This window comes from Sarcophilus harrisii, chromosome 4 (assembly GCF_902635505.1).
Source record: "Sarcophilus harrisii chromosome 4, mSarHar1.11, whole genome shotgun sequence".
Taxonomy (NCBI): Eukaryota; Metazoa; Chordata; class Mammalia; order Dasyuromorphia; family Dasyuridae; genus Sarcophilus; species Sarcophilus harrisii.
Genome location: NC_045429.1, coordinates 455028956 through 455043432, shown reverse-complemented (window position 1 = coordinate 455043432; position 14477 = coordinate 455028956). Strand labels below are relative to the sequence as shown.

At 40.6% G+C, this 14477-nt stretch overlaps 1 protein-coding gene across 2 annotated transcripts in view; it reads left to right on the top strand.

Moving 5' to 3' along the window:
- DIS3L2 (DIS3 like 3'-5' exoribonuclease 2) overlaps positions 1-14477 on the top strand; it is a 285169-nt gene that overhangs the window by 62257 nt on the left and 208435 nt on the right. For both annotated transcript variants that reach the window (XM_031968143.1, XM_031968145.1), the window contains exon 6: positions 1170-1271. In XM_031968143.1, coding sequence (XP_031824003.1) covers positions 1170-1271 — 102 coding nt within the window. The remainder of the gene's footprint in view (positions 1-1169; positions 1272-14477) is intronic.

The following is a 14477-nucleotide window of genomic DNA, read 5'->3' as shown; positions in this document are numbered from 1 at the left end:
CTGGATGATGGCCTTCTTCTCTCACTGGGTGAGAATCAGGCTAGCATAAAGAGCAGTTGCGGAGCGTGCGATGAACTGCAGTCCTGCAGCTTCACCTTTCACACAGGGGTCCAATATCTGCCCAGCTTGATACCTTTTAACCAGGTGGCCCTCTCCAGGTGAGAGCCGAGTGGCAGCCCTCACCTGTCGGAGGATGGAATCACAGATCCCGGCCGCTTTTCCTCCTCATCTCACCTGAATGAGCTGCCTTTGGGTGCTCTGGAGAAAGACCGATGGTGGCAGTTTAGCACGACTTCCCCGACACCTTGCAGAGGAAATCCTTGTTACAGGAGGACACTGCGTCCCACTTCAGTTTCTTGCACCTTCCTGCTTCCAGTTTCTTGGAACCTGTCTCTGAAGTCATCCTGGAGTACTTTGGGGTTTCCATAGCTAGCATGGTAGCCACTCGACACTGGCTGGGTGGGGTTGGGGTTTGGCTGAGGTGGAGGCAGCAGCTGCCTCTCTCTCTAGCCAAGCTGCAAGGAGAAGCCTCAGGCTGTTGTCAGAGGCCTCTGGGGAGGGATGGAGTGGGCTAGTGCTGGGGATCCTGAGGCCTTGCCCACCGCTCTTCTTCCTCCAGGCCGTGGCTCAGAGAAGCCTTGGTAGCTCGGTGCTATGGGGGTATTATCACTCCAGACCTAGCACTTGTCTTTTCTTCCAGAGGCTGTCCCCTTTCTCAGGGCCTTTCCTTAACAGAGGAAAGTCGTTAAGGCACATGGGGACAGGGGTAAAGCATCAGGGGCTCTGATCTGCTGGCTGACCTGGAAAACCATGTATGAACATCATCTCTGTCCTTGTGCATTTTTATTTGTCAAATTTGTTTCCCAACTAATCTTTAGATCTGCTTCTGATGCCACGGGGGAGCAGGGTCACCAGGGCCCTTGGACCTGGTTCTGGCGCCTCTGTGTTCAAGGCTTTAAAAGCAACCACTGTTCACCTTTGCTTCCAGCCGCACAGCCCCGGCCCTTCTTCCCATGGATGTAAGGGCCGGTGCTGCTGCAGACTGGGAACACTGCAGGAGAAGCGGTGGGTTGGTTCCCGAGTAGGGAGGCTCTTTCCCGGCTCCGCCTGATTGACATATTTGACCTTGGGAAGGTGACCTTCAGCTATGATTGTGTTTCCCTTCACAGGATGGGACCAGAGACATCTTCATTGATGGAGTTGTTGCCCGGAACAGAGCTTTGAATGGTGATTTGGTGGTTGTGGAACTGCTGCCCAAGGATCGGTGGAAGGTCAGTTTAGTCCCCTATTTCCTTTCCAGACTTCTGAGCCTCCTGGGGCTGGAGAGTCGGGGCACTTCAGGGGGCCTGAGCCTGGTGAGGGCAGGGACTTGGCCTCCTGCTGGAGCATCCCTAGCCATTCGGGCACAGGGATTCTTCCAGTTTTCTTGCTGCTTTTGTTTCTTCCCTCCCTGCCTATCTGTAAGGGAGAAGAAGAGCTTTTGGAGAGCAGACCTCACTTTGGGTGGCTGGAACTCACAGCAGGGAGTCCCGATGGAAGGCTGTGCTGGGGAACAGGCTTACATGTCCATGCCCCCAGCCTGCTGTGGACCCTGCATCTTTGGAGGGCAAGGGTGATGATCACCGTGATCACTGAGTCCTGAGAGGATGTTGTGTTTCTCTGAGCCTCTCAGGTGCATTGTGGGGGGTCACCTGTATTAGGGGAGAAGGCTTTAAGGTTTGCAATGTGATTTTCCCACAACCACCTTGTGAACTAGGGAGTATGAGAATTGTGGTTCCTATTTAACATGGAAAACTGAGGCAGATTAGGTAAAGGATCTGTCCAGTTTGCAGCTCTGATCGACTTCAGGGACTTTTCACGAGTTGGACAAGTCCCTCAGCTTCTCTTGGTCTCCTTTTCTAAAGGTCATTCCTTTATCTGTTTGGGGATAGAGTCTGCTTTCCCAGAGTTAGCCCTTATACAGTGAAAGGTGTCCCTTACACTTCACCTTCTTGCTACCTCTGCCCTTCGTGGGTCCTCTCCTTCTCAAGGTGCCCAGAACCGAGTCCAGTGCTTTGGGAGAGCCTGTGGAGAGCAGGTCTGTGCCTCATGGACCTAGGCAGTCAAGTGCCTTGGCTCTGACAAATAGTTTTCTTACTTTCTATGGAAAAAGTTTTTAAAAATAATTTTGAACTTAACACCCCCCCCCCCCCAAAAAAAAAGCATTTTCTAAGAACTGTGAATCTTCATTTCTTGTTACTTTCAGAACTGTCCTTGTCTGTGCTTCCTTCTTAACTTCCCTTGGGTTTCTTCTGTGCATGTAACATTTTTTCCCAGTAGCCCTCTTTCCCCCTCCCCCCCACTTTGGATTGTTAAATTCTCCTTCCCCTCACCCTAATTAAAAAACTGAAAGGAGGAGAGGGGAAAAAAAGTACGTTTGTAACAAATAAGCATGGTCAAGCAAAATGAATCCACATGTGGTCATGTTCAGAAACATCTGTCTGCTGCATCTTGAAATCGTGGTCTATATCAGGAGAAGGGTGACAAGCTTCATCACTATCTGCCTTCTAGAGACATGGTGGGTGGCTAGGCTTTCATGGCTATTTTGTCTTCAGGATTATACTCAGATCTTCAGAATAGGTTTTTCTTGGTTTTAAGCCTATTTCCTTTGAACTCTTTGGAATATTTTATTTCAAGATCCCCTCTCATTTTGAGTGTAGCTAACAGATCTTATATAATCCTGTCCACCATTCCTTGATATGTGAGCTGCTTTTCTGGATATTAGCAGTATTTTTCCTTTGATGATGAAAAAGTCTTTGTCCCATAGGAACCTGTATTTATTTATTACGTACTTGTTCTGCATTTGTTGTAATAATGTGATCGCTCTCTATAGCTATATATCATATTATTTTCCTGATATTGAACTATCACCCCCCCCCCCCAACACACACAATTTGGTAATAATAGATAATTATTATTATTTTTTCTTTTTTTTCTCCTTTATTAAAACTTTTTATTTTTCAAAACATATGCGTGGACAATTTTTCAATATTAGCCCGTGCAAAACCTTTCGTTCCAGTTTCTCCCCCGTTTTCTCCATGCCCTCCCCTCGATGGCGGGCAGTCCAATATATATTAAACATGGTAGAAATATATGTTAAATCCAATATATGCATACATACAAGATAATATACAATTATCTTGCTGTATAAGAAAAATCAAATAAAACAGAAAAAAAAGAGAAGCAAAATAAAATGCAAGCAAACAACAAAGAGAGTGACAGTGCTATGTTATGAACCATACTCAGTTCCCACTGTCCTCTCTCTGGGTGCAGATCTCTCTTCGTCACAAGATCATTGAAACTGGCCTGAATCATCTCATTGTTGAAGCGAGCCACGTCCATCAGAATTGATTATTGTATAATCTTGTTGTTGCCATAGAATGTTCTCCTGATTCTGTTTATTTCAGTTAGCATCAGTTCATATAAGTCTCTCCAGGTCTCTCTGAAATAATGATAAATAATTTAAAAAACTTTTTTTAAATTAAAAATTTTATTTAAAAAAGATGCCCTTTTCTCCTACCTGTAGTTATTCTCGTGTGTTTGTGTGTGTGTGTGTGTGTGTGTGTGTGTGTGTGTGTGTGTGTATGTGTGTGTTATCATTGACCTTAAATTTTTTTCACTTTTATCTTTTCCAGACTTTGTCAAAGCATTTTGTAAAATACCACTTTTCTATATATTTAAAAACAATCCATCTTAATGATTCCCAACATTTTGTGTATGAGGATTCCATTTTAGTGTTAAAAAAAACTTTACATAAGCCTATATTATAATAGTGGTGACTGAAAAAATGCATAATGAAGAGAAGCTTAAATTTGTGGGAATTGTGCAATAGTGCAGCTCACAATCTGAATCCGTGTTAGATAGGAACCACTTATTCTTTGAAGGCAAAGATGTATATCAGCTAGCTCACTGGCTTGCTTATTCAGTCCTTGTCATAATCCAAACAGTTTGGCACGTGTGGGTGACCAAACTAGTACATTTCTACTTTTTTTTGCATTTCATTGACGAAGCTTTGTAATGTTCTGAGATTATATGAAGGGAGTTGAGTGTCGTTTGTGATGATATGTTATTATTTCTTTATGCTTGCATCAAATAACAATACGTTGATGTTGTTATGCAAAATAATGTATCACATATCTTATTTTATAGACTTAAAGTAGTTAAACCTTTTATCCTTCTGTATTTACTCAGAATTATCTGCATTATCATAAATATTTGTTCATTGATCAGATTTCTGCTGTCTCTTCTCTTGGACTTTTATTTGCCTTATTGTAGCCTGTGAGCATTATTCTTGTGGCTCTGCAATATTTCATATGATTCCTTCCTTGTTTCTATAAACTCTTTTAAAGTCATCATTGCTTATGGTGCCGTGGAGCACAGTTCTGTCTGTGGGCTATCATTTATTCAGCTGTTCTCCAGGTGTTGAGTACAGGTATGGTTAGAGCCAATGGTACAAGAAACATTTTGGCCTTCTCCCCCGTGGTAGCCTTGTTGGCATTCAGTGCCAGCAGTGGGACCTCCGGGCACAAGGGTAGAAGCAGTTTGGCGGCTTTGTTTTTGCATATTTCCAGACTGTTGTTCGTCACAGTCGGACAGATTCACAGATAATACAGGCAGTAAATTACCACCATCTTCTTGAAGCCTCCTCTTTCCCTCATCTTTTCTAGACTCTTGGTTAGATTTATGCATATGAGAGAATTCCATGGGGTTATTTTAATTTACGTTTGTCTTGTTAGTAGAGATTTTGAATATTTTTCAGATAGTTATCGATAGTTTGGATCTCTTTTGAAAACAATTCATGTCGGACCCTTACTCGTTTTTGTGTCAATTCCTTAAAGATGTTAGATGTTGGACTTATATGAGAAGTATTTAGTGTGAGGATTTCCCTTGAATCTGAGGGTTTTCCTCTGAATCTAACTGTATTAATTTAGTTTGTGCAAAGGCTTTTTAATTCTGAATTAATCCATTATCATTTATTATCTAGTTCTAAAGTTCTGAGGGAATGTATAACCGACTCTTAGGGTGTTGTCAGTGAGATCAGAGACGGCTCTGAGCAGGAAGTCATCAGTACTTGATGCAAAAGCATCAACTTTATGTGAGACTGAAAAGGGACTTGGATGGAGGCTGGTGGTATAGAGAAGTAGGAGCCCTTGGATGGAGGCTGGGGGTACAGAGAAGAGGGGGCTCTTGGATGGAGGTTGGTGGTGTGGAGGTTAGTGGTGTGAGGAGGTGTGGGGGGGCCTTGGATGGAGGTTGGGGTGGTACAGAGAAATGAGAGCCCTGATGTGCCCAAGGTGTTTCAAGCCTAATATGGCGGCAGCCCAGACACTGTGTGCTAGGGCCACATCATTGGTGGCAGGGATGGGTGGTCCTTCTGTAGGACTAGTGCCTTATGTATGTCACTCATTGGCTCCCCATAACAGTGCTGAGCTGGAGGTGCTGCTGTCTTTCCCATTTTATAGCTGAGAACACCAGACCGAAGCTGGTAAATGCCTGCGGCAGGATTCTTGATCCAGACCAGGTGTTCCGGTCCCTGGGCCTCCTAGTTGTCAATTCTAGCAAAGTTGATTCTAAGATGAATTTGTGTAAAGCGACTCTTAGTTTCCCATTTCGAATTGAATTTCCATCTATTCAAAACTCTTATACGAATACTGAATCTATTGGCTACCTAGCAGCTTTGCCATGTGGCGGTACTTGTGCCGCCTGGTGATGCTTTTAGGCCTGAGGGGGTCCTGCAGGGCTTGTTGGCCTTGGGCTGCTCTGGCTGGGTGTCCCTCAGGAAACTCCTGCTGAAGAGCCCACCTCTGTGGGGATGCGGATGCTCGCTTTGGACGTTTAAGGGTGAGATCTTTTCTCAGGGTCCAAAGTCTTCACGATGAGCTTTGGCTGTCCTTTCCTTTGAGAAGGTCCAAGGAAGGCAGGGGCAGCCTATGGCAGGACAGTGATGCTGGCCCTGTGGAGAAGGTGGCAGGAATCAGGAGCCAGGCTGCGGATCTCTACCTCCCACTTTTGTCCCTGTCTCTTTGGGGTTCAGACTTAGTGGCAGCCAGGCTGCTCCCCTATTTCTGTCTTGTCTTGTTTGCCTTGCCTCCTGACTTTAGCTGCATAAAAACCATGATCTAGTCAGCATTGTGACTCCAAGGACATTTAGAACTAACTCTAATATGGAAAAGACTCCAGGGACCCCAGACAGATTATAGAGAGTGTGAGCTCTAGTAATCTCCAGGAAACCAGGACTTCTTTTCTTGCTGATGGACCTTGCATTGTGGCTCTAGGCAGAGGAGGAAAGAGTCACTTGAGGTTCCTGGTTGGTACGCATTCTGCAGGAAGGAAAGAAATAAATATGATTTGTGGACTTGATACAAAAATAGGAATTTGAAGGGGTTTAAAAGTACATTTCTTATCTTCATGTGCTACAGGAAAGACAGATACGATAGGAAAAGACTAGGTATGGTGAACTAGGAACATATTTTAAGAGCACTTTGCTCCCTCAGTATTTGGAGTTTATAGAATTCAAGGCTATTGAATTGCATTGTTTCCGGAGTTACCCTGGAGTTTCTGGAATTGGTTCCATTGATTTACTTTTTTATTTTTTAACCCATACCAAATTCTTTTTAAGACAGTTTAAAGTCTAGAAATTCTGCTTTCCCTTTATTCCTCTTTTCCCCCAGTATTTTCCTTGATAGTCTAGATAGGGGTTCATGAACTTGTCTTAAAAATATTTCCATTATTGTATTCCAATATATTTGGTTCCTTTTATAATCCAACTTATTTAATTTTATTCATTTAAAAATATTTTTTTCAGAAAAAAGAGACATAGGTTTCACCAGATTGCTAAAAAAAAATCCCAAGCAAAAAAAAAAAAAAAATTAAGTATCTCAATTAAGTATCTCATTATGCATCAGTTCTTACAGGTGAATTTTGTTATTATTTTTTTCAGGTCCTTTAAAATATCCTTTTAAGAATTTGATTGATATAGAATTTAAACTGTATGTTAGTTAACCTTGGTAGTATTGTGATTTTTATTATATTGTCAAGATTCAATCATGAGAATTGAATGTTTTTCCAATTGTTTTTTGATCATTATTTAAGGAATATTTTGTAATTGAATCTCTATAATTATTGGATGTGACTTGGTAGATTGATACACAAATATTTTATATATTTTGTGTAGATTTTTTATGAAACTTCCCTTTTTTATTGCTTATTGGATTTTATTGCCGTTATTTGGATAGGTTATTGATTTTTTGGGTTTATTTTGTAGTTTGAGACTTTGCTAAAGTTTTTGTCTGTTTCTTTGCGAGTTCCCTAGCATTTTCTAAGTAACTATATACCATCAGTAGATAGGGACAATTTTGTCGTTTTATTCTTCTCCCTTCACTCTTTTGCAGAAGTGGACTGTGTATGGTGTGAAATATTGCATATGATATCAATTTTTTTTGATATATTGATCGTTTTTGCTGATTACTTTCTCTTTTTCTTTAAAAATATTCTTTGTTATGAAGCAAAGCCCTTTGGATGCAGGGAGTGGGAGAGATACAAGGGAAAATTAGGGGGTGTAAAAACAAAAGATATCAATAAAAATTTATTTTAAAGCACTTAGTTTCCCTCCTTTGTCTGAGTGTTTAAAATGCTTAAGTGGCATATGTTATCATCTTCATGAGTCAGGATTCAGGACAGTATCAAGGAAAAACTATCAGATAATTAGAATTACATAAAAAAAGTACGTGCTACCTCATGAGATAGTTCTCCATCAGTGGCACTGTTCAGGTGTCTGGATGGACATGTGTTACAATGTTAGAGAAGGGAATTGAAACATCTGGGAGGAAGTTGGATTAGATCACCTTTAGGGGCCCTTTTCAACTCCAAGAATCCATGATTGATTGATAAAACTTATGGAAAAATTGGAATACTTGGCAGAATATAGATTTATGTCTAAAACAAAGATCCCAACGTCTTTTCTCACTACTCCCACCCCCCTATATATAGACTGGTTAAACATGCTGGAGGACTGAATCATATTATGACCATTTCTCAAGAAGCTGGTGACTCACTTAACCAGAGAACATTCAGATTTCATGAAGTCTTTGTTGGAAGGGAACCTCGGAAGCCATTTGGTCTAACCTAGACTCCCTGACCAGAAATCCCCTCATTGAAATTCCTGGCCTTGGTTCAAAGACTTTTGTGAGGGAGAACCCGTCTTCTGGGATAGCCCATTATACTTTCAGACAGCTTCAATTATTAGGAAGTTTTCCCTTCCTTGAATGGAAATTCTGCTGTCAATTTTCAGTTGTGTCTGACTTCTTTGTGACTCCATTTGAGGTCTTCTCGACAGAGATGCTGGAATAGTTGGCCATTTTTATCTCCAGCTCATCTTACAGATGGGGAAGCTGAGGCAAACAGAGGGAAATGACCTGTCCAGGATCTCACAGTTCGTAAATGGTTCAAAATTGACCTGGGGAAGATGAGTCTCTCTGACTCCATCCCTGCTCTATCCACTGCCGCGCCACCCAGCTGCCAATACTGAAATGCTAGCTGAAACATTCTTTGTATTAAACAATCCGTTCATGAAAAGGTTTCTAACAACATTAATTGTATGTCTGAAAAATCGGTTTACTCAGCATTTAAAAGCAACAGAGGATTTACTTTACTTTTTTCCTGAAAGCACCCTCAGGTTGGCTTTTCTTGCTCCCTGAGGGAAATTTTTTTCTATAGATGTCAAAGCATGTGCCTGGTCCGTGGTCTGAAGATGTATTTCTTACATCTGGGCAGAAAATGGAAACTTGTATTGTCCGTTCTTTTCTAACAGTGACTTTGAAAAAGAATTTGAGAATTGAATGGGACCTTGGAGATCAGCTAAATAAGCCTCCTTACTTGTACTTTCTTTACTCAGGAGAAAGTTGAGGCTCAGAAAAGTGGAGGACTTGCTCATGGATGCACAAGTGGTGAGGTGCAGGCAGGGCTACAGTTATTCCATTTAGTCTCATTTAAAACTCACTTGTTCCCTAGATTTGGCTTAATTTTTATGAAAACAAAAAAACCTCACAAACATTTCTATACTAAGGTGTTAGTTAATTCTAGGAAGTAGTTTTAAAGGGGGAGGGGCTGGGTTTTTGAAATATATTGGCAAAGAAAAGAGGGTTTAGTTTTGAAGAAATAAAGACAGAGCAGATAGAAGCAATTGTTCTTGTACTAAATTAAACAAAAAAAAAAAAAAAATCAAAGTGAGCATTTATTTAATCCTTAATTTTTAGCGGCTGTTCCTAAACCTTCCTTTTGGTCACGTGAAATCAATCTAGTATAGTAAATTGTTTCTTTTAACAGCTAACTTTTCCTTCAAGTGATTGTTTTAAAGTCTCGTCTTCCAAATTCTTCTCTAAATATACACTCATCATGCTAGATTATACTTAATCCAATCTCTTATATAACCACTATCATTTTGGATTGTTCTCATTTCTCGGTTCCTGTGGAATTAGTCTTTCTTAGAACTGTTTGGTTTCTTGGCCTGCAAGGCGGCCCCAAAAAAGACTTGGAAGGTCATTAATGGTGTCACCCAAGGACTTGGGGCTGCCACCCCGGGCAGCACGGGCAGGGAGAAGAGCTCTTGTCACAGCAGAACCTTGTTGGCTCGCTTACACCGCAACGTGCTGCTAATGGTCGTCGTTTTGTTCGTCCTTGTGCCAGCTCCAGGATCAAACGCTTTCCTCTAGAGTTTGCCCGCTTCTAAATTCGCCGTTAGATCTGGGTAATTCAAACAGAAATGTCTGAAATAAGGAATGCACTCTTCAGGGGCGGAAGAGGCAGCTTATATTTGTACTGGGAAACTCCCAATTAACATTTCAGAATGATTTCGTGGAAGATGAAGGCTTTGCTCTTTCAAGTCCCTTGTGATTAGTGGTGGAGGAGGTTTGAAAGCTATGCTCACAAGAGGCAAGCAATTGAGGGGTCACGGTCTGGCCTTGCTCGCCCACTGACCACAGGACGGGTCAGTTGTCCGGCCAGATCTTTGTGTGTGAAGTAGCTGGGAGGGCTCCTCAGCGACTCCTTGCAGTGGGCCGAGTGAGCATTCTCCGTGTCTGTGGGAAGCTGTGTTGCTTAGTTGGTTAGGATACTGTGTGAATGTGGGTTTAATCCCCATCTACCTTGTAGCACGATACATGTGACTGTCATAATGCAGTAATGCTTCACTACTTCAGGGACCTCAGCTCTCATCCTGGGGAGGGCCCCATTGGATGTAGGTTGCAGTTCCTCCATGTGGTAGTTACTCTAGTGAGTGGCCGAGCCCGAAAACATTTGTGGCTTGGTGACCAGCCCATCTAGTGGAGAATTTAGCTAGTGAGACAAGTTCTTAGTCTGTCACCAGGCCTTTCCAATTAGGTTTTACCTCTGTGAGCTTGTGGACTCCCGCTTTATGACTTGAGAGTAATAGTCCCTTATGTTTTATCTACAAGAGAATGTACCCCTTCTAGTGCTCACGTAGAAAATTGTTTTAGAACCTTTTGTGAGAGTTGTCTGTTAGTGCCTGACCTTGTCTTCAAGCATCAGCTGTGCAATTGCTAAGGCTTAATGCGGCACCTGAGATGGAATAGAGCCCAGTGCTGGCCTGTGAGTCCCAGAGACTGTGGATTCTGGAACTGTGTGTATAATGCGGGGCAACTCTCTCCTCTCTGGATTCCTATTTCATCATCTGTACAATGGCCTCAGATCAGATGTTTTCTCAGGTCCTTCCAGTCTTTACATTCTGCAGTTTGATGAGAACTCAGGATTACTTGCATTCCTCAGGGAGGTCTATGGGTAGGACTTTCCTGGAAGCATTCCTTTGTTTACCGTTGGATCCTTCCCACAATTCTTTCCTCTCCACAAACTTGATATGTAAATAGTTGCAAATGTTCCTATTCTTATGTCACAGATAAGCCACACATTTCTTCCATGAAATCTTTTACACAATTTCTCCTCTGTAATTCCTTGTTTGTCATGTACCACAGCCTATTTTATGTTAACTTACATCACTTCACTGCCCTCCAGATGATCTTCAAACCTGAGGGACCGAAGTATTATGGGATAATATCATTATTTTTGTTATATTGGCATTTAAAAGATAGGTCTTTGTTTCAGGAAGAAACTTGGGTTAGCAGCTCTTTTTGTGGTGACAAAGAATTGGAAAATGAATGGATGCCCATCACTCGGGGAATGGCAGAATAAGTTGTGGTATATGAAAGTAATGGAATATTATTATTCTCTAAAAAATGATGAACAAGCTGATTTTAGAAATGTCTGTAAAGATTTATATAAATTGATGCTGAGCAGAACAAGTAGAGCATGATTCATAAAGAAATATGTATTTAAAAAGTTAATATACATGTATTACCAGAAAAAAAATAAATACTTATTCATGAGGAATCTACTGAATCTCTCTTTTAGAGATATAGAGGAATGGTGTAGAGAATAATAATGGGAATCCTACATTTACACTGTGCATAAAGTTTGCTTCATTGATAATCTGCATTTTAGTGTATCATGATGAATGAAATTATTGATAGTAGTATAGATTAAATGTATAGCATGTTTAAGTTCTTTGAAGTTTTAATGAGAAAAACAAACAAATAAATCAATCGATAACCAGGAAAAAATGGAAGAATCTTGGGCTTTTTTTTTTTTTTTTGCCTTTAAAAAAAATCTCCCCAGTTACATGTAAAGCAAAATTTTTTTTTGGGGGGGGTTTATATATGTGCATTCATTTTTTACATATTTCTATATGAATCATGAGAGAAAAAAAAAACAAGAAAAAAACCAGGTAACATACTATATATTGGTCTACAGTCAATCTCTATAGTTTTCTCTCTGAATGTGAATGACACTTTTCATCCCAAGTCTACTGGAATGGCCTTGGATCACTGAACCACTGAGAAAAATCAAGTCTTTTATAGTTGATCATCACATAATCCTGCTGTTGCTGTAACAATGATCTTCTGGTTTTGCTCCTTTTCCCTCAGCATCAGTTCATGTAAGTCTCGGCCTCTCTGAAATCCTCCTGCTGGTCATTTCTTACAGAACAATAATATTCCATAACATTCATATACCACAATTTATTCAGCCATTCCCCACCTGATGGGCATCTACTCAGTTTCCACTTTCTTGCTGCTAAAAAGGGCTGCCACGAACATTTATGCACATGTGGGTTCCTTCCCTTTTTTATGATCTCTTTGGGATATGGACCCACTAGAAGCACTGCTGGATCAGAGGGAATGCACAGTTTTACCTTTGGGCATTGTTTCAAATTGTGCTCCAGAATGGTGGGATCACTTCACAACTCCAAGAACAATGAAGCTTGGGAAAAAACTTTGCAATTTTCCAAAAGACAAATTAGCTTTTCTCCTGTTCAGTTCTGGGATCAAGTTCCTGTCCATTTGTAGCCAAGATTTACATAATTACAAATTACAAATCTAGCCAAGATTTACATAAATTGATGGACAAGTTGATAGGCTGTTCATCCAGTTGTATACCGTTTGGTTAGCAGGAAGTCTTCCATCTACTTTTTTCCTGTCTAACTAGCTAGACAAACTCTAGTCTCTAGAGGCCCCATAGTGTTCTTGTCTTGATGCAGGTAATACAATGTAGCCCACAACCAGTAGCATCTGGGGGACCTGACTATCGATGGGGAACCCCACATTCTCTTGAGTTATTTTGGATCTCCATGCCGGTGAATAACTTTGGTGAACGTATCTCTGTTTTGTGCCTTACGTGATGTTTGTCATCAGATGGTTGTTGAAAAAGTCTATCTCAGTTGTGGAAATATGTATAGAAGAATTGCTTCTATAAGTTAAACATGTTTAACTTGTCGGATTACTTGCTGTCTAGGAGAAGGGCTTGAGGGGAAGGGAGGGAAAAATAAAATTTGGAACAAAAAGTTTTACAAAGGTGAATGTTGAAAATTATCTATGCATATGTTTTGAAAATAAAAAGCTTTAATAAAAAATAAAAATGTAAAAATGAAAAATGCTATCTCTATTATCACTTAAAAATTAAAATAAAAATATTAAGCATTTATTTTCTCTTCCTTTCAATTCCTCCATTTTAGTGGGAGGAAGAAAAAAATACATTTGTTAACAAATGCGCCTAGTCAAGAAAAACAAAATCCTTATGTTGATCATGTCCAAAATTGTGTTTTACTCTGTATATTTAGTCCATCACTTTTCTGTCAGGTGATGAGCACCATGTTTTGTCATCTGTTCTTTGAAATCATGGATTGGAGCTCTTAAATCTTTCGAAGTTGTTTGTCTTAAAAGTGTTTTATGGTTCTTCTGGTTCTGCTCACTTCCTGTTGCATCAGTTTATATACTCCTTCCCAGATTCTTCACAACTGTCCATCTTTCATGAAATCTTGCATAATTTTGGTATTTGTATGAGAGCTCCTTTCTTGGAGGGGAAAGTCTCTTAGGTAATGTTTTGTTCTACTGAAATGAATTTTTAAATATTTTATTAACAATAAATCTACTGGCATCTTGTGATCACTCTGAGTCTTTCAGTCACAGATGTGTGATGGGAAAGGTGGAGCGTGCTGAGGAATAGCACTAGAGAAGTCCTGTCTGAACCCTTCTAATAGTTTCATCAGTATTATTCTCACAGAAGTTTTGTATAGAGGGAAAATGGGCATATGGGTTAGAAATTATTAATGTTTGATTTTAAAATAATAATTAGGTCCAGGTTTCCATGCCTTTGGTATCCTTCTCTTCTTGAGATACCTCGAGGCTTTCAGTGCCTCCAGCATTGTTTCACATCCAGCCAGGATCCTTCTGTACTCCGCTCCAGCTGCTTTTTCTTCTTCCTTCAGAGCCATTTCCACTTAAGAAGGGCACCCGGGATTGGGGCATTCAGTGTCCACACGTGGTGGCCCCACTGTCCTGGGTAGTAAAAAGAGTTTATTACTAAAATCTGCACATATCTTTTCCATCTTTCATTTGTTTGTTGTCCTCCTTCCAGTTTCATCCTTAAATGCCCTCAGGATGACTTTGCTTAGTCGGCTCTCTTGCCAGGCTTTCTTTAAACTGGTTTTTCCTTTCACTGCTTCTCCCTGTTTTATGAGGGGATACTGCTCATAATCTTCCATCATGCTTCTTTGTAAGATTTTACAAATGAGTTTATAGTCTAAACTGTTGTTGTCCTTGGCTGTCACCTCTCTCCTCTTGGCAAGGAGATCAAGTGTTTGCTGACTAAAGTGGTTTTTAGGGTTCTTGGGTCGCCTTATTATGGCAACTGATTTACATGGGTTAAACTTCTGTAGGAAATCAGTATAATTGGGGGTGAAGCCCTTTCTTCCATGTATTTTTCATTTTTTTGGCTTCAGTAATTAGTTTAAATAGGTTAGGTTGGAGTTGTTTTAATTGCAGACTGTATCTTTTTCTCATTTGATTCTCCTAGTTTTGTACTAATTTTGATCT